The following is a 20,145-nucleotide window of genomic DNA, read 5'->3' on the forward strand; positions in this document are numbered from 1 at the left end:
TAGCTACTGAATTAGTCCCCCCCCCCCCAATAAGATCATAAATTCCTGGAAAAAACAGAACCTGAATCTAACCATAGGGCCCTGGTCCCTATCTCATCCCCCGCCTCTCCCCATCCAAGGGAATCATCACTCAGAATGCCAGGCTCTTCATTTCCTGTTGTCTTAAGTCCATTTTCCTAGAAGTAGAGCCTGAGAAAGGATTTTGTTTAGGTGATTTTTTTTTTTTTTTTTTGAGGGAGTTCTCAGGAAAGGGGGAGTTTGAGAAGCAGGACAGGATGGGGGGGTGGGGAAGCTAAGGAAGGATGTGGAATCAGCTGGAAAAGGTATTCAGAGCTCTGGAGCCCACATTGCACCACAGTGTGACCCTACATTGAGGCAAAAGATTAGCTGTTTGTGCCCCCAAGTTAGTCAGGCCTTGGCTGACATTTGGGGAGGTGATATAGGGAAAACAAGTGCATAGCTTCCTGTGTGAGTCAGCCCCTATTTGGCTAACTGCAATTCTCCAGAGAGGGAGGGAGCCTTGAGCTGCTGCCAGCTAACGCTCCCAGCAGCTGGGAATCAGTACACTGAACAGGAAAAGGGGTCTGAGCATGTATCCTATCTTTCTTCCCTTTCCCTACAATTTTTTCAAAGTTTGTATGGCTTCCTGAAAGGGAATTATTACTTGCATTTTGTTTAGTTATTTGGAACTTTCTAGAAAGGAGATCATACTAAATTTTGTTCTGACTCTGTATAATATTTCAGTATGTGAAAATACCGTACTTTATTTACCCATTCTCCCACTGGTGGACTTTCGGATTATTTTTCAGTTTTTGCTATTAGGAACAGCGTTGCTGTAAACATTCTCCTCTGTCTCCTGTTGTTTATATGCAAGAATTTCTTGGGTTTATGCCTGGAGTGGAACAGCTGGACCATAGGTGTGAACTTCAGAAGGTAATGCCAAATTATTTTCCAAAGTGGCTTTACAGATTCACATGCACCAGTAACACACAAGAGATCCTATCACCCACCTCCTCGCCAATGTTTTGATTTCTGTAAATTGAAAGAGTGTAGAACGGCATCTCATTGCAGTCTTGACTCGTGATCAGTAAGCCTCTCCTCATATGTTTATCAGACACACATGTTTCCTCTTCGGTGAACTGTTTTCTCACAACTTTTGTCCATTTTCTCTTGGTTCTTTGTGCTTTTCTTACTGATCTGTGGGATTTCTTCATATGCCCTTTGTTGTGTGTACAGGAAGGTAGTGAACATCATCTAGTTTATAACTTCTCACTTTCTTTATGTATATATTACTAAATAGAAGCTCTTAATTTTATTATAGTCACAGGTATCCTCTTCATGGCTTTTTAGGTATTGTTTAGGAACTCTTTCCCTCAAGGAATGTAAAGGACCATCTCAGTCTTGGGGGTGAAGAGGTCTACACATAGAGCCAGGTTAGAGACAAGTCCCAGAGGCAAACACTGCCATGCCTCCTGGGGTATTGTCTGGTCCAAGGCAACCCTGACTAGCCGGCACAAGTGATCAGCTGGCTGGCTAGCAGGTGTGTTCTGGTTCTAGAATTGGATATATCATGCCATTAGAGCTGGATACCATTAAAAATTCTAATCATAGACTGTAATTAACTTTCCTTGCTCTGACGCCCCGCTCACTAAACAACCTTCTGATTATAATTTGGCTTCCCATGTATCTTGCCTACAGGGAGAGAATGTACTGTGCGGACCAACGTGAGGATCCAATCCACTAACCAGTTACATGCCATGATGTAAATTAATAAATCCGTATTCTGATTTTATCACATGCCTCATCTGAGCTCTGTGGGCGTGAGTCAGCATCCCCGAGTCTAATCAACATGGACACCAAGAATATCAAGTGCCTGAACTAAAAAAGTAAGAACTAGACCCAGGACCAGAGTGCAGTCACTAAGGTAACGCAGCCCTGGAGGCCCCTCAGCCCGAGGGAGAAAAGGCCTTCCTACAAGTCACGCGATACAGAAAGGGATTAAAAATTGGCTTTTGACATTAGAAAGAGCTGCATATTCAAAACCATGGCTTGTTTCCATTCAGGTGAAGGCAAAGAATCGGAGAGGATCATGAGATTCATATCGAATATTTATTGGCTTATGAGCACATACCAGATGCTGCACGAATCCTAGGCAGGAGGATAAGATTTACAGACATGTCTGAGAAAAGGAAAAAAAGGAAGAAGGGCAGATGGTATGCGCTGAGAAGAAATGGAACAAGAGAAGGCTGACTGAGGAATCCTTACTCCACCTTGACGCTCATGGTCCGGGATGTAAAGTAGAAGTTGTCTTTAAAGACCAAAAGGAAAGCCAGGAGGAGGAAACACAAGGTACACCAGAGCAGAGGCAGGAATGTGCCACAAGAATGTGCAGTGAAATTATCCAGGCCAGAGGAGTAATTTAGGACCCGTAGGGTGAGGGCAAGATCTTTGAAGTGAGTTCAAAAGGCAAAGTAGAGGTGAGCCCATGAGGACAGATGGGGATAATTTAGCAATCCTGCTATTAGATCACCACTTCATAAAGGGTTCCTGGGAGAACAGTACCTAGGTACTGGGTGGCACAGATCCCCTTCTGGGATCCCAGTTACACTGTGTAACTAACTAATGGAAGAAAGTGATCGGAACTGTTGTATCTAGGCATTTGGGGCCCAGTGAGGAAAAGTGATCCACTACTTTGTATTCAGACCCCAAACAAACAAAAACCAAAAGGAAAAAAAAAAAAAAAGGAAGATGGCCTCTACTGATAACCTTACAAGATTTATTTTTCAAAGACAAATATGTTCAAGAAGGAGTGAGATAAATTAAAGGAAGTTCTATGTCACCTTTGAGACTGATCTCAAAGACAGGCACTGTCGCCCACAGCATCTCCCTTGGGGCCCCAGCAGCGCAAGGTCACCAGCCTGGATGGATGGGACAAGGTGGGGAACCATCTTAGTTCCTTGTTTTTTGTTTTCAAAATGAGTTAGAGACGTGCCACCCAGTACGGAATGATGCTAAGTGTGGTCTGCCCAACCACTTACGTGAGAGGAAGGCCACAGAAAGGGTTCAGTGGACCAGCAGGATGGAAGCACAGCAGGGTGGCAAGAGCGCCCCTCTGAGGTGCACCACCAGAATGCATGAACTTCCAGGATGAGGGCTGAGGAGGGGCTGACCTGTGCTCCCCACAAAGCCAGAGGGCTCTGAGTCACACGTGAAAGAACAAGCTCCCTTTAATCGTGGCTTCGGTGAGCACGCGTACATGAGGAGAAATAACCAGAGACAGAGCAGAGTGCCTCATCTAGTAGAGATTGTCCCGCACATGCTCCATGATGGTCTTCAGCCCCAACCAGGTCTCCTCTGCAGTGGGGATGATCTGGTTGGCTGGCAGGAGGAAGCCATAGTGCCCAGTATCTCTCAACTCAAACGTGAACGCGTACTTGATGCCATGATCATACGCCCAGTCAACGCTGCTCCCGCTAGCTGGATCTGTAAGTCAGGAAAGAAAACACCTTTGAACCCCAGTTCCTTTCAGGGTTAGATGGGCAGGCCTCAAGAGTTCTGCCTGCCCATGGTTCCTTAGGGACCTAGAATTCTTGCTGAAGGTCATCAGGCCACCAACAAATGAATACCGGCCTGATCCGTTTGTCTCAGTCTGTCCTATATGATGGTCATCTTCATTCATCTCAAACCAAGAAATTTTAAATATTCGAGCCCACCTTTTCGCTAACTCACTGTTTAGACTCTTTCCAGTCACTCAAAACCAGTCTTCACAGAGTGAGACAGGCAGCCTCCAAGCCAGCCCCAATGATCCTTGTCTCCTGGTTTTCACCTCCCTGGGTGGTCCCCTCCGACACTGAGTGGGGTTGCCCTGACCTGAGTAACTAACAGGAAATTGCAGGAATGATGACGTGTGACCTTCAAGGCTGATCATAAAGACTGTGGCTTCTGCCTTGCTCTCTCTTAGATCATTTGCTCTGGGGAAAGCCAGGCATCAGGGTGTGTGGATGGTCAGAGAGTGTCCCATCACCAGGTCTGAGTGGTGAAGAATGGAGGCCTCCTGCCAGTACTCAGCAGCTGAGTGAGCCACCCGAGAAGCAGACCCTTCCAGCAGGGTCAAGGATTTAAAGGACTCTAGCCCTTGACTGCAACTTTGGGAGAGGCCCTGAGCCAGAGCCACCCAGCTAAGCCATTCTTGAATTCCTACCCCAGGGAAAGAGTGGAAGAAAATAAATGTTTATTATTTTAAGCTGCTAGGTTTTAGGATAACTTTTTACATAGCAAGAGATAACTGATAAACACAGAGAGAACGAAGCACAACCCTTGAGACTTCCCTTTGCCAAAAGGCTGGGGAAAAGAAAGAGGCCTGCTTTCCTGCTTCTTCCCAGCCAAACTCGACTAGAGCAGAAACTGGCTAAAAGTGCAAAGTGTGGATGACACTGAATAATAAAACAATGATGTCAATAGCAGCTATCATTTATTGAACATCTCCCATAAGCTGGTCATTTATATTGAAAAGTTCACATCTATGACCTCATTAATCTTTAAAAACCCAGTGAGGTGGGTATTACTGTCCTTGTTTTTCAGAGGAGGAAATCCAGGCTCAGAATGAGTAATTTATCTAAGGAAATATAGACGGAAAATGGCAGGACTGGAATTGAAACCCAAGGCTGTCTGCTGAAAAAAAGCCCATGCTTTCCTCAACCTCCTCCCAGTCCATTTAGTATTTATGGTACATGGCTGTTAAATGAAAAGATGGGTCCTTTTGTTTTCCATTATTCTTGAGGGTTATTTCTCATGGTATCACTTGTGATTTTTTTTAAAAAGATTTTATTTATTTATTTGACAGAGAGAGATACTGAGAGAGACGGAACATAAGCAAGGGGGAGAGGGAGAAGCAGACTCCCCGTGGAGCAGGGAGCCCAAGGCAGGGCGCGATCCCAGGACTCTGGGATTACAACCTGAGCTGAAGACAGACGCTTAACGCCTGAGCCCCCCAGGCACCCCTCCACTTGTGACTTTTCTAGAGATGCTGTGATGCCATGCCCCATGAGGTTATGAAACAGGCTCTCCTATAGTCTCTGAAATTCTTGTGTGGTCTCATATACCTCTACCTACTTGTGCTCTCTCTCTCTCGCTACCTTGCTGTTAAATAAATAAATAAAATCTTTACAAAATGATAAGATAAATTTTAAAATTAAAATAAATAAAAATCACACTATTTCCCAATTGACATTTAAAGATTATTCCCTATTCGCATCTACAGACGTACCTCATTCATTTAAGCGGGGGGCACACTGTTTCACTGTGTGCCTGCACCAAATGTGTTTTTATTCGGTACTGTACTGACGGACACTGAGGTACTCAGTAGGCTTCTGTGAGTATGAAAAACGTTGTCATGAACATCCTTCTTACTCAGGATCTATCCACAAGTCAAATGAGCCTAAAGAACTTGTGTCCCAGCCCTTAGTAGTAAAGAGAAGGGGAGAAGGTTGCTAGAGGCAGGTAGTCTGAAAGCAGTACAGTCTGACCAAGGGAAGAAACCGGAAAATTCTAAAAAAGCAGATGCCCAAATTAAAGCAGCAAAATGGGCTTGGGGTTGCCCAGCACAGGGACTGAAAGTGCAATGTGGCACGGAAAGCCTCTGGAACATTATTACTAATGTTCAGAAGGCCACTACGTCATGAAGAAAGGAGCTTAAATCCCTTGTACATGCTCTGTTTAAAAAGGCAAGAAAGTGTAAAATTTGAGATTATTTTCAGCTAAAATGGCTCATCTAAGAAAAGGTCTGGCATTTGAAGGGACAGACGTCGACCATGCGTGTAGCACATGTAATAACCCATGGGATCAGAGTGTTATTATACAAAAATTGATTACAGTTTTGGGAAGCAAGGAGGGCAGGCAAAGCCTTTAAACAATACAGAAGATGGGCTCTTGAAAGACTTAGGAAATATTATGTCTCCTGGACAACACTCAGGGAGCGCCTTCCACCTCTGGTTCTGGAGGAATCCGATGAGTATCTCTTGGTTTTGGCAGAGCTTAGACTGGGAAGAATGTGTTTGATGTGGGTTGACAAGGCCACCCTTTAAACTGGTGTTTGACCCAAAAGCCAGGACTGTGGTGACCCACAAAGCTCTTTCGAGAGGGCCTCACCAAAGGACTCCCACCAAGTCTCTTCATCCCTCTGCAGTCCTAAACTCAGTTCTCACTAATGGAGCAGAGGATGGAGAAATTCTCCTGAGGTGTTTCTTCTCCGAGGAGTTCCCATTTAACAACACTAATAATAATCAACCATGAATAATTAATGGATGGTTCCCGCAATTAGCCACATGAACACCTAAATCAGGCTAATTGCTTTATGCAGCAAGGCAGTATATGAAACACACACAAGAGGGCTGAGGTCAGATACAGAGGAGGACCCAGGAGGGGGGATGGAGAAACTTCCCAGAACAGGAAGGCTGAAGGGAACAGCTAGCTGAGGTGGAGCGCTTGGATGGAGAGTTACGGTGTGGAATAGGACAGAAATACGGCAAGTGTGCAGGGAGTCTGAGGGGGGCCCCACTGTTGGAAAATTACTTACAGAGGATAGACACTAGAGGGGAAAAGACGGGCACTGGCTTCAAAGGTGTCAGAACCATGCTCCTCGTGCTCATGCTTTTATTTCCCCTTGATAGCTAGACTCCTGAAGAAGGATAGTGTTCTTCGATTTGATCTTTAAGTTTAAAGCTCAGACTCATGGAACGAGGGAACTGGAAGGATCTCAGTAGGAACAGAGTGAAATGCACACATGAAACACTTCAGTGAGAAACCAAAACAAAGCTATTTCCTCAAAATGAGGTTGAAGTTGTAGGTAATGAGCCCAAAGACCCTCTTCAGGTTTGGAGCCTTGGTAGGGTTTGTTTGGGGTGGGTTCTTTTTGGCTTGATGCTAACCATTGCCGAGAGGAACCCCGCTCCCAGCATGCTCTGCTCCAACTCGTGCTCATCTCCGATGGGAAGAGGACGAGTCTCCTCTATGCCCACTACAGCCACCTCGGTCTGCATCTCTGAAGGTGGGTTTCCTTTGAAAATGAAATGATGGGCTTGAGGAACTTCTGATAAATGATGTTGGGATCTTTCATGGATTAGAAGGGACACAGACTCCAGCATACTAGCAGGACTAAACTCGCCACGGGCAGGTGACACGTAGCATGACCGTAGTGATGGTACTGATGGAGACAACCGCCTACAGCAGCTATCATTCCACAGGCCTGACACAAATTCAGTCTATCGCTAACAGCCAAAACCATCAGACTGCGACGTAGTAAGCCTAATCTGCGGCTCTCCTTCCACTTCACGTTTCCTCTCCGGGCATTCTCGAAATAACTAATAGAGCAAGTACTTACAGACAGTGGTGCAGGTAGGACCCACTTGGTATGTCGTGCCTGACAGGGAAGCCAGAGCTCTGGCCGCACGCCTTGCCACCTCGTCCTAGGAGGGGGAACCAGCAGAGTGAGAAAGAATGGATCCCACAACCTGACATCCCTCAGCTGCTCTGCATTGCGATGGTGTGGAAGGTTCTTGGCCCTTCCCTCAAGTTTCCCTTCTGGTCTCCTCCTTTTCCATCCAACTAGAGCCAAAGCCTGATACACAGAAACGTGGAGGGCTGCTCACCAACCCAACCTAGTGAATACACGACCATCTTCACCTCCCTTGAGGGATGGGAGTGTCATGTTCTTGAACGTGCGGGAAGGCCAAGTATGTTCCAGAGAAAACTTTCTAAGAGCTGGGTGTTCCCAGAGTGAAGGTGGAGACAGGGCCGTCCTATATGCATATGCCAACACCTGTTTGAGACCAGAATGTGACCCACACTTAGCATGAGCCCTGCATCTACTGGGAGGTTTAGAGACTAGCTGTGGCCCTGAGCAGAAGGGCGCTCTGGAGTCTACCAGCACAGAGGGAGAAGCCTGCCTTCACCCTACAGATGCCAGCCCTACTCCAGTCAGTCCACCCTAAGTGTCTCTTCACATCCTAGGGCGAGCTACTACCTGTGACGTGGAGCACCCCTAGGCTGTAGGTGGCAGCCTACTTCAACTCTACCTTGACTGGAATGAGGAGTACCTCTCCCTCACTCACCACAATGCCACCCACAGTTTTGGCAAGCAATGGGTCTGTCACACATTTTGGTCAGAAAAACAACTAAGAAGGAAAGGCAGGGGTCAGGTGTGGTTCTTGAAAGTCACAGCAAACACAGAAATAAGGAGAACTGTCTTCTTGTCCCCAGACGGTCTGATGGCACAATCCAAAGGGCAGAAGGAGAGAAGACCAGGCCCTTAATGAAATAAGTCCAGGCTCCTGGACTGTCTCTATAAGTTGTGGAAGGACCATTGTGGCAGCACCCCGGGGTCAAGCAGGCCCAGGGCCAGGTCGGCCCTAGGGAGGGCAGCCCGTCACTTACCAGCTCATCAGCATCCGGGGCCTTCTTGACGGTGTACCCATATGGATACATCAGCAGCTGTGAGTAGCTGTGCAAGTCGATGAAGCATTTGAAATTCCCGTGTTCTTGGATGAAATCTACCACCGACTTCACCTCCACTTCCGAGTTGGCATGTGGTCCATGGTATATCTCAGAGCAAGGGTTGTCACTGGCCCCCTCTCCTGTGGGGAGTGGCCCAAGCAGAAACATGAATCCATCGGCAAGAAAACAGAAATGCAGGACACTGAACCCAGAGGAAGAGCAGGAGTGGCTGGCCATGGACAGGTCGATGGAAGGAGCCCCCTCTACACCAGAAGCCTAGTCCGCAATATGTGGACATGGTGGGTGGGGCGGGGGGTGATGCAGAAGAGGGAGGGCATTGGATCTGCCACAGCTGAGGAGGGAAAACTGGAAGGATTCCTTTAAATGGATAGAGTCGACCTTGTATTGCATCACTAACAGCTGTCATAAATAATTAATATCATACTCGACAATGAGTTGTAATTAATAAGTATTCCAGATAATTAATACAAATACCAATTAATAATGAAAATGACTCCATTTATTCTAGTGTCAACTCATTCTCTTGGTTCAGATCTTAATGGCCAAGTGCTGCCAAAAATAATCTATTGTGGCTAAAGCTTCCCAGTTGGCTGGTATTTAGATACTGCCTTCTGTACTGGTTCACAACACAGCTCCCTGAGGTACGCGGTATGTGCGTAAAACCTCCCTGCTTGTGGGAAGAGCTGACTTAACTTCCACGCCCTCAGCGCCCCCATTTCTCTCAGCTCCTTTCCCACAGACCGATGATTCTTCCCGCCACAGGGTGTGGGGAGGGCGAATGTGCAGGTACAAGAAGTAGGTTGAAGACAGGACATCAGCCCAGCTGTGGAAGAGCGCGAGAGAGCACTACGGGCTTCTGGAGCTGCAAGGCGAGCTCCGACCCTAACTCTGGGCCACCTGCTCCTGAGACTGTCTCCGAGCCCGACTGTCTCGCTTCAGATAATAAAACTCACTCACTGGGTCAGACAAATAAATAAGGGAACACACAGGAACACTTTACCTGGCAGCCAGTGGGCATGACTGTAGGGATGGTTTTTAAACAGCTGGAACTCAGAACCTGGGTCTCCTAATCCTCGTGCCCTTTCTGTGACACCAAAGGGCTGCGTGTCACACTGACACATCTAAGGGTCAACTGCTGGGATTGAAGCCTCACCACGACCCACGATCTGGTCTGGCAGGGTGACTGTGCTAACTGCTCTCTTCCCAGTTACCACCAGGAACCCTTCCACCCACCCAGTCGCTCGCCCGGGAGAAGTGGGGATGCCCAGGGCACAGAGCGTGGATCTGAACGTCTAAGACTAGAATCATTTTTAAAATATAAGTGTACTTTCAGGAGAACAAGAATTGTTGAGTCATTCCCTTTCAAAACTACCCCCCAAAAATGTTAAAAACAAAAACAAAACAAAAAACAAAAACCTGAGACAGAGTGTAAGGAATTGGCCCACATCTCTCAGTGAAGCAGGAATGGAGCCAGCCTGGAAACTGGCTCCCTCACTGCCTGCTCAGCGCCCTGTGGACCAGGCTCCCTGGGGCAGCAGGGAGCGAAAGCCACCCCCCCCCCACCCGCAGCCTACCTGCAAAACTAGCATTCCAATTTCTGTTTGGATCAGCACCAATGCAAGGGCTTCCAGGATTGACGGACCGTGTCTTCCTCCATAGTCGGTTCTAGAAAGACCACCAAGGAGGGAATAAGCATTCGGAGGTGGGTCAGGGCACAGGAAAAGCAAAGGTGTTCTCTGGGGTGGGGGTCTATGATGGAGCAAGGTTCTTAGCTCTGCCTGAAGGATCACTGGGGCCCCGGTGCTCAAGAACTGAGCAGTCTCCTCTCATCTCCCAGAGAAAGGAGGCTCTGCCTCCCCAAAATGCCGTGATGAGAACTTTGTAACGCAAGAACTAGCCTGATGTTACCTGAACCCTCCAAATTGATTTTTGGCTTAGGCAGAAGGAGGACAGACAGACATTGTCTGCCCGAACTACCACTGGTCTGACGGGAAGTGCACAGCAATTATTTTATTCTTGCCTGAAAAACTCAACTGAACCCAGTCGAACTTCAAGCTCTGACTACAAGTGAAGAGCAAATACAGGGCTTATAGGAACAAATGACACACAACAAAGAAGCCATCAGACAAATTCAGAATGTGAGATGTTCTACAGGACAATTTACTTGGTTTCTCCAACAAATGAATGACATTTTTAAAAGAGATGTGTGTGGCGGTGGGTAACTGCCGTAGATTTAAAAAGCCTACAGAGCGGCAACAACCAAATACAAGTGCAAAACCTTATTTGCGGACTGATTTCAATAAACTGACTCAAAAGACATTTAAAAGATAATTGGGGGAATTAGATGATGTTAAAGAAATTCCATTAATTTTTTTTAAGTGACAGTGGTGTATTGTTTGGGTTTTTTCTTGTTTTGTTTTAATTACCATCAACCAGAGATGCATATTAAAGAAATTTGGGGTCCAATAACCTGATGTCAGGGATGTGCTTTTAAACAAAAGGAAAAAAAATGTGTGGGAGGGAAAGAAATGAAAAGAAGATTGGTTAAGTGTTGATAATTGTTCAAAATCCATGAGAGGGAGTTCATTAGACGATTCTCTCCAAGAAAAAATATTCCCTGGTGACTCTCAGCTCAGGGGATGAGTGAGAAATGGAACCCGAGGAAGCTTGTAACGTGCATGTGGGTGGGAGTTCTCTCCCCGTTCCTACAACTGTTTGGGTGCACAGCAAGGAATTCACCAGACTCTTCTCACCTTCAAGCCCAGCACACTCGGTGTTACTCACTTGAGTTTGTGTGTACACATATCCATCAGGATTGGCCACAGGCAACAAGAAAATATCCATTTTCTCCAAGATGGTGGTGATGGCTGGGTCCTTCCCGTAATCAGATGCGATCTAAGCAGAGACAAGATTGTCAGCTTCTTGGGTGACCAGCTGGGGTGCCCAGTCGAAGCGCGTGTATCTTCCCCAGGTGCCCCCTGCAGCCTCTCTGTCCCCCTCATAGACACAGCTCTCTACAAAGCTCTTGGAGTACTTCAAACACTGGGGGAACATGGCTTCCTGATGACATCAACTGCAGAGTCTGGGGCTGCCTTGTTGGTTCCTTCCTTCCAGGGGGCGGGAACAAGGGAGGGAAGAGCCACACATCATCATAGTTTTGGGGAACCTGGGCCCCCACGCTAACGGAGAGGGAAAGTACATCCTCCACACGCAACACCCCTCCTCTAGCTAGTGCTGCGTTAAAGCAGACTCTTGGGGGGGGGGGGGGCACATGCAGACAGCCTGAGATCCCTGAGGGTCTAGAGGGCTAGGGTGGGCTGATGGCACAGTTGGTCTGAGTTTTCCTGCGGAGAAGGCTCTGCTCCCTTTCTGCGGGGCTGACTATGGGCTCAGGATTTGGGGTCTATTTCTACAGCTCATTAGCTTGCTCGCTGCCATGAATGGACTTTGTCATTTAGCCACAGTGGCTTGACCGAAGGACTCTGACCTTTTGCTTCTCCAACCCAAAAAGCCCACCCTCCAACTGTTTCTGTGCTGAGTACCTTCCCACCTCATCCCCCCCCCGGGCCCAGCCTCCTAGGACCCTGCAGGGGCACCCTGGCCCCCCAGAATTGTCAGCTAATACCGCGCGACATGACCTTCCTCGCAGTCCAGATCGCCGTGGCCTGCGAGATCCACTCCCGGGAATGGATGCCTGCGTTCAGCCAAATGGCTGGCCGCCGCCGCCTGCCTTCTGCGGTGCTGAACTGTGGAAGGACAAAGAGGCCCGAAAATGACCCTCCTGCCCGTGTCTCCACTCATCTCTCCTCTCCCCAGCTCACCCCTATTCATTTAATCAATTTAAGATAATTCAGAGACCAACTGTTCCTGAGGGTACCATCTATTTATCAGGTTTATCCGTGACCAGGGAGCTTAATTGGTTGGTTGGCGAGGCCCGGCCGCGGCTCCAGGCCACTTGAGCCGCTCCAGGGTTGGAAGCAAATGGCAAGGGGAAACAATTGCTATTGTGAATGATAATGCCAGTGTGATTAGAGATAATATTATGTCTCTTGAAAGACCTCAAATGGTACCCCAACAGAGAGAGGCCCGAGAGTGCATGAACTGGCCTGTTCCAGCTGATGCAATAAATGAATTTGATTTTACAAGGAGGAAGACAGAGGTTCACTATAGCTCTTTGCAAATGGCATTAAATGAGTTCTGGCTCCTGCCTTTTAGTGTGGGTCTGGCCACCTTGGGTCAAAGCGTGGTGCTAATGAAGCCAGAGTCTCCTCAGGTTGGCAAATCGTCTAAATTTATGTGGATTATTTTAGAGCGACCGGCTCGGTGGCAAATCTCCTCTGGCTGGTAATTCAAGCCAGGAGCCTGGGTTCTTCGGGGCTTATATGACACTAAGGATCTGACAAATTCTTAGCACCCTCATTTGTTCCATGCTTCGTATCTCCAAATTCCTTTTTATTCATTTGGCTGGGTTATTTATGTAATTTGTGCCCCTGCCATAAATTCTCTACCTCTTTTGCCAATACAGACCTGAATCTGTTAGAAATATCTAGAAGTTAGGCTTTGTGCAGCCAAGGATCATAGGCTGGGCTTAAAATTACATCAACCCTAAAATTAGCTTCCTAGATTGCTTTTCCAATAAGTACCCCTCAAAGCAGAATAGAATTTGTAGAGCAATCCCAATTTGACTTGCTTTTTGGAGGTAAGAATGAAGGCAAAAGATTGTGGCCCATCTGAGTGCTTTCTGGAATGCTAACAGACCCACCCCACCCCCATCCCCATACCCCTCACCCACTCCATGACCCTCCCCCCTAACTGATCCTGTCTTTCAGTCAAAACTTGCAATGGGATGGTCTCCTTCTACGTTCTAACTCCTTCCACATTAGGCAAAAACAGGGAACTCTCAATCACACCAAAATTGAGCCCCAGAAGATGTCTCCCAATGCCTCTGAAATCAAGAAGAGCCTAAAACCCCCCTCCTTCAGAGGTCTGAGGGCTGGGTCCTGGACACAAGGGACCAGGAGCCTGAGTCCAGCTAGGCCTCTTGAAGAGCCTCTGGCCTCACCTTCAGTACATACATGGGCCGGTTTTCAAACGAATGCCCAATCTTCACCCTGGTCGCCAACTCAGGAAAATCTCCGGCAATGCTGTCCATCTCACGGTAAATCTGAAGCATGGAAAGGTGGACTCAGGAGCATTTGAAAATTTTGTTTTCAGCTCTGGGTAGGTATCTGTGAACTTCATCTTACTTACATCAATGACTTCTTCATTGATTTGATCAATGATTAGATCCAGCCCTGTGATCTCAGGGTTGACAATATTGCTGCCATGGAATACTTATTCTTGAAGAACTGCCTTAAGAGCCCTTTTCTACAACATTCTAGAGAATAACACATTTTATCTGTCCATAAAATTATAGGCCACTAAACTAGAGAGACTTGCACACAGACTCCTCTAGCGGTGTGGTCCTTCATGCCATACCAGACTGGAGAATCAGCAATTGCCCCATTTGGCCAAGGTTCTTGAAAAGGGTCCTCTCCAAACCTTTTGATCACTTTCTCTACCAGTTTTTTTAATTAGCATACACACTATATATATATATATATATATATATATTTGTTTTATAAGAAATATATGTTATGTATATTACATATATACAATATATTATGTATACCACCAGAATAATGTACCAAATGTATTAAGTACATTATAAAAAAAGAAACAAAATGGTAGCATTAATAATAAGTATAAACGTATGTAGAACGTAAATAGAAGTTGTAATAGTTTCTTCCTCCAACCCAGTGAAGCATCTTGCTTATACCCTGTAGCCCAAGCCCCCCACTTTGGAGATTCTTCTAACGGCCTTAAGGGAACGAGTGAAGAGCTATAAATCACAGCAGCAAATGCTTCCATTTGGTTTCAATTTCTAAAAAAAAATTAATTTAAATAGGGTTCATTCATCTTAGTTGCTCAAAACTACTGAGGGCAAAAGAAGGAAATAAAGAAATGTATGTTTAGACCTTAAAAGTGGAAGAGGGAGCCTTACAGGGGAGAAAAATACACGATTGATACTAAAATTCCAGTTTCAGTGGTCTGCCTGAGCGGCAGTCAGTACGGCAGACCGAGCAGAAGCAAGAAACCGCTCCCCAAATGTATACTCAGGCCAGAGAAACTACAATGAAAATAATCCCCAGCCAAGCTTAAAAATCAAGAAAGGAGACATTGCAGGGACTAGAAATGAAAAGGGACCTAACCAGCTGAGTGGAGGGCAGAAAGTGGAGCCTTGGGACCAGATATCCACTGCAGGCACTAAGGGTTTACAGCAAGTCAGGAGTAGTGATCGAGGGCATGGGAACCGGGGTGGGCCAAGGAGCTGGAACTTAAGAGCTGAGAACCGGCCACTCCAGCCGTGAAGAGGGCTTGGAAACTCTACCTACTAACCCTAGAGAGTGAAGCAAAAGCCAGATGCCCACCCTGAACCATGAGAGGCAAGAGAGTCCCCCAGGAGAAGTTAAAACACCAAGCTGTATCAGGAGGGAAGGGTCCAAATTCACACTGCCAGCATGAGGAGGAAACTTAGCCGGCAAACAACAGAAACAATGCAACAGCAACAAACATACAGGAAAACGGAAACTGGAAACCCTGGCTGAGACAGACATGAGACTCCCACCAGAGACCCTAAGCAGTTACAGGATGAGAGCTCTTCAAAGCTGTTTTTAGAGAGAACTGCATGTGATCAAGCCAAGAGGGAGACCGTACACCAAGGCACAGCAGAAGGCCTCACAGGGGACGGGGGATGTGGGGGAAACTGCAATCAGATGGCAGTGACCCCTAAAGCCGGAGAGCAAAACCAAGCCCATGAGAAAGTGCAGCTCCCATAGAGGGCAGGTGAGGGGATGGCATTTCTGGGGTCTTGGGTGACATTTGCAACCACTTAGCTCAGCTAGGGAGTGTGCCACGCTAACGAGGCGCACGTCATGGGTCTGATCCCTGTGTGAGCCCTGAGCTCTGCTTTTGTCCGTGGCCCTGGACTGAACTCCTAACTTTATCCAGCTGCTTTGCAGATGTATGTCATTGGTCACAAAAGGGATCAAGGGGCAGTGCAGTTGGAAGTGTATACAATAAACAAAGCTACTGACAATCATGGGAAAGAAGTGAAAACAGTTGGTCAACCTTGAAAATAATCCCTCATCTAGAAGAAAAACAGCTCAAAGTCTATGTCTCACGAAAAGCATGCCAGGAACCCCATCTTTGGTTATAAAGAACAATGTGTATGCAGATATGGGAAGGAGAATAACAATTTCGTTTTGAGATGTTGTTCTGAGCTAGTAGAGAGTTTCTAGACTAATGTAGAAGACATTGAGGGTCTTAAGGAAACTGTAGGCTATCTGATGCAGCCCCATTCTATAGCCCCTCTTGATTCCTCAAGTTCTAATATCATATTAAGTGGTTCTGCTCCAAATTTTTTATTGAAAGTGTTGGCTTACCTTGAAAGTCAGTCATCTATATAAAGTGGTTTTTAACTAAACACAGCACCAAAACACATTAGAGTACAAATATGCATTATAAGTAATCATGATAAATGAGTGGAAATATTTGGTTAACCTTGGAAATAACCACTTGTCTACTTGCCTGGAATAAGTAACATTTTAATCTGGGTGAGTAAAATACAGGGATTATGGTGGGATATAAGAAGGTTGAATTACAAGGATGGAAATGATTGTAATTATTTCATGGTTTTCTTTCAGGGGTTGCCTCAGGAAGGAAGGATGCATGTGGGAGAAAATGTTCAGTTGTGTTTCACTATGCTCTTAGGTGCTGGTGGGAGATAAACAACCCAAGAATTACCAAAAAACAAAACAAAACAAAAAAAAATGGAAGTGTTCACATTTTAGCCCCTTAGTAAAGGGGTACTGCGCTATGGACCAGGGCTTCCTCCAAGTAAGAAAAGGGGTTACAAAACCCAAGATGTCAATGACCTTGATCTTAACCTGCTCCGAGACACTTACAGCTTCCAGGGAATGGTAGGCCCCATAGTTGAAGTTATTACTGCTCCGCTCTTGCCCTTCATTGTGTTGCATTTCTTCATCTTCGTTATCTAGAAGGGCCTGAAATAGACACGGCAATGCTGTGAAGTGACCCACTGGAGACGGAGGTTTAAGTTGTTTCTGCCACATTTTGGCACGAGCTGGCCAAGATGGCGGCACCCTCGGCACACAAACGTCAAGGTGTAAAAGGGGGTCAGATTTCTTCCACATATCTACAAAAGCTTATTTCTTGGCATCCAAAGTACATCACCCCATTCAAAACCCCAAAAGCAGCATATGTGCTATTTGGTTATTCTGTACTATGAATTCTCTAGACATCGGCCCGCATCTGGTATCCAGTGCCTCTGAAATACACAGCTTGGGAAACCATTCAGAAACAAAGAAATTCTTATAACCACTCATACTTTGAAGGCTCCTGGCAGATGTCCGTGACATGTGAGGATGATTAATAAGCTCACAGCTGCTCACGCCATCAGGAAACTCCCGGGCCAAATCACCAATTAGTCTATAACCCACCTCGGTGAAGGAGAGAACATGAGCCAGACACTGTCCTGCTGTTCCGACACAGGTCGTGAGGCTGGTGTCTGGCTTGGGTGGTGATGTTCCCGCCGCTGAGAACTACAGGTGACATTCCCTCATTCTCAAAAGATGCTTTTCATGACGAGTCTCCAACATACCCCTCCCCACACACACTTTTCTTCCCTCTTGACTTCAAATACAACAAGGGAGAGAGGGTTTGTATTTGTGGGGCATCTCTGACAGACCAAGTACCGTTGGGCATTTCACATACACTTAATATATTTAATTTTTTCGATCAGTTGTATGAAGTTGGCATCGCTGCTACTACCATTTTACTGATGAAGAAATAGAGGCTCAAGATGTTAATAGCTTCTCCAGAGCCACACAGCTGATAGCAAATCGGGATTCAGATCCAGGTCTGTCCAGTTCCCTAACCTGGGTATGCCCTTTCTACAACAACAAGTTCCCACTAAGAAGTCACTGCACTTTACTCCCATGGACCTCAGTGAGTTCATTTATAAAATGGAGAAGGATAAGACCAAGACTTGCACGTGTCTCAGGTCCACTCTGGGTGATTTGTCCTACACAAGACCAGTTAGGGACCATGGCCTACCCACCTGCAGGTCTTTAATTGTCACTGAGTACTCTAAGCCCTGGGACTTCAAGAAGGATTTGACTGGCTGCAGACTGACAGATGGGACCAAGACATCCACAGGACGACTGAAGGTGGAGGGAGATTTCCAGACGTTGAGCTGAAGAGAATGGAAAATAAAACCAGGTTAAAGGACAGTTCAGGTAAAAGGCACAATGAGCTCATTCTTCTCAAACAACTGCCAAAAGCCAGGATGATCCCTGAGGAGCTGGGTTCTGACCAGGGGAAAACTCTGCCCATTTCACAGCTGTGTCTGGTCAGGCCTACCCAGAAGGCAAGACCTGGTGAAGTCCAAGAAGTAGTAAGTCAATGACAGAAAGAGGGAGCCCACGGTTAAGGGCGCCCAGCTCCTAGGACAGCAGTGCCATGATCTACAGCACTTCTCCCCATCAGCCCTCACAATCGTGTAAGGACCCGTTGACTAATACAGAACTATACACAAAAACTCTCCAGGAGTAACAGTGTCGGTGGTGCAAGAGTCTTCCGTCACTGAAGTCAGAGATACTGAAGAGGACTCAGAAGAACCACGTACCTTAAGGTTGTCTGAATTCACTAGCTGACTTAGTTTGCTGATCTCATCTCCATTTCTGACGTTAATCCTAAAAACTTGGTCCCTGGAGGGGAGAAAAAAAAAAAAAGCAAAAGATAATGGTGAGCTTTCAGCTGGCAAATAAACCCCAAGCCTATGTCCCAGACATAACTGGGCCGAATGAGAGGAAATGGTCTAGTCTTTGGTTATAATGTATAGCCATTAAAAATAAGACTACGTGGCAAATATGAAAAAGTGCTTATAGTATAACTTGAAGGGAAATATTAAGTGAAAGAGCAGGACACAAAATTGTATGTATGCCACGATTACAAGTATGGAAAAAGCAGATGCATTGGAAGAAAAACAGACAACGGAAATATAGCAAATGCTGACAGTGCTTATGTCCGGGTCGTGGGATTATGGATGACTGACTTTTTTTCCCCTTGTATCTGTTTTCTGTAATGTGGTCATATTACTTTATAATGAAAAACATATATATTTTGCAGAAAGGAATGTTCCTGAGTTACACGCAAAGCTAACTCAAGACATAAAGAAGCACTTCTTCACTGTCAGGGGCCAGGACTGAGACTCTGGCTGAAGGTCCACGCTGGGAAGAGCTGGAAAAGAGAACAGACCTTCCATCCTTGGAGGGTTAGCTATTTGCTGGGTGGTCTCCCAATCCCGTCCAGCTCCAGAACTCTATACAAATGTGAAGTACAATACGGGCTGGGTGCTGGGGCTGACTTGGGATTCAGTCCTCCCCAGGGGGGCCCTGAGAAGGCCCAGAAGGGAGCCGGCCAGTCCTGAGCCCTCCTTTGTTGTTTGTCCCGAACTTGCTTCATCTACACCATTTAGCTTCCGCAGCAGCGGCAGGGGCCGAGGCCCCCCTAGTCCTGTGTGTGGGCGGGAGAAGGCCAAGCCTGAAAAGCTGCCTTTGTGCTCTCAGCCGGCTCAGGGAGCCAGGGGGAGCCATTAGGCTGTTGCTAGGTGACCGCCCGAATGAATCCGCACTCGAGACGCTGTCACATGCGTCATCCCTTTACCCGAATGAATGCGGGAAGAGCTGCTGGAGAGGGCTGTGGGCTGAAGGACCTGTTGACAGGGAAAACGGTTCTGTCACAGGGAGCTAAATGTGCAGCCTCACGTGGCCGAACCGCATCTTCTCATCAGAAAACCGGCTCGATCCAGATGGGACTCTCAGGGTCTCACTTTGTTCCAGGAGGTTCTGGAGACTCTCCAGGGGGTCTAGTTCAGCCCCAGAGAGGCTTCCCCTGCAGGTGGTGGGTCTGGAGGAAATGCCAGCTTTCTCCCCAGCCCACCCAGGCCTTGGAAGTGGGCTGCCACGCGCAAGTCCTGGGAGCTACTGAGGCCACGGAGGAGAAGCCACTGGCCGGGCAGGTCTCAGTCAGAACCCAACAGGCCTGTTAGGGGTTGAACTGCAGCCCTGCGAAGGTGGGGAGTCAAACCACCATTTCCCCGACACAGGCAAGCAGCCTCCCAAAAAAAGGAACAGGTTTAAAACAGAAGGGAAATCCTTACTCCTGGCTAAGTACCAGGGCCCATCTGCCGAACTTATGCTCTGTCACAACCCACCCCCAACACTCCAGAAAAAGAGGAGTCTTTAAAATGAGTGTTCTAGAAAGCACCTGTGCACTGACATCTCTATCGACAAAATGAGGCATCTCGTAAAATACAGCATTAACTAGAACAATGACAAGGAAGGAGGGGAGGGAAAAGGAGCAAGAAAAAAAAGAGAGGAACATAAGAAAAAGGGGCTCTTCAGAACACGAAGATCACATTACACAAGCATCCAGAGCACGCATTTAACTCTTCCCGAATTGGAGACCTCACAACAGAGCTTCTACACTCCTGGGTGCAGTCCACGACAG

At 46.9% G+C, this 20,145-nt stretch overlaps 1 protein-coding gene across 1 annotated transcript; it reads right to left on the reverse strand.

The window, feature by feature from the left end:
- Nucleotides 1-2,838: 2,838 nt before the first annotated feature.
- On the reverse strand, nt 2,839-18,335 carry CPA4 (carboxypeptidase A4). Its single transcript, XM_059395617.1, has 10 exons — nt 18,260-18,335; nt 17,693-17,827; nt 16,518-16,616; nt 13,574-13,675; nt 12,150-12,257; nt 11,296-11,406; nt 10,086-10,176; nt 8,431-8,630; nt 7,379-7,463; nt 2,839-3,483 (listed from the first exon to the last, which is right to left on the reverse strand). Exons 3-10 carry the CDS (start codon nt 16,587-16,589, stop codon nt 3,296-3,298), a joined length of 957 nt encoding a protein of 318 aa, XP_059251600.1. The 5' UTR covers nt 16,590-16,616; nt 17,693-17,827; nt 18,260-18,335; the 3' UTR covers nt 2,839-3,295.
- Between the last annotated feature and the right edge of the window lie 1,810 nt (nt 18,336-20,145).

Source organism: Mustela nigripes, chromosome 4 (assembly GCF_022355385.1).
Source record: "Mustela nigripes isolate SB6536 chromosome 4, MUSNIG.SB6536, whole genome shotgun sequence".
Classification (NCBI taxonomy): Eukaryota; Metazoa; Chordata; class Mammalia; order Carnivora; family Mustelidae; genus Mustela; species Mustela nigripes.

Bases quoted from the DNA above. Each gene is read 5' to 3' on its own strand.
- CPA4 (XM_059395617.1), bottom strand. From the start codon at position 16,589: ATGCAACACAATGAAGGGCAAGAGCGGAGCAGTAATAACTTCAACTAT. The intron at 12,258-13,573 runs GTGAGGCCAGAG...GTCCTTCCACAG, and splicing joins GGCCCATGTATGTACTGAAG to TTCAGCACCGCAGAAGGCAG. The intron at 10,177-11,295 runs GTGAGTAACACC...TGGTCTTTCTAG, and splicing joins ATGTGTACACACAAACTCAA to AACCGACTATGGAGGAAGAC.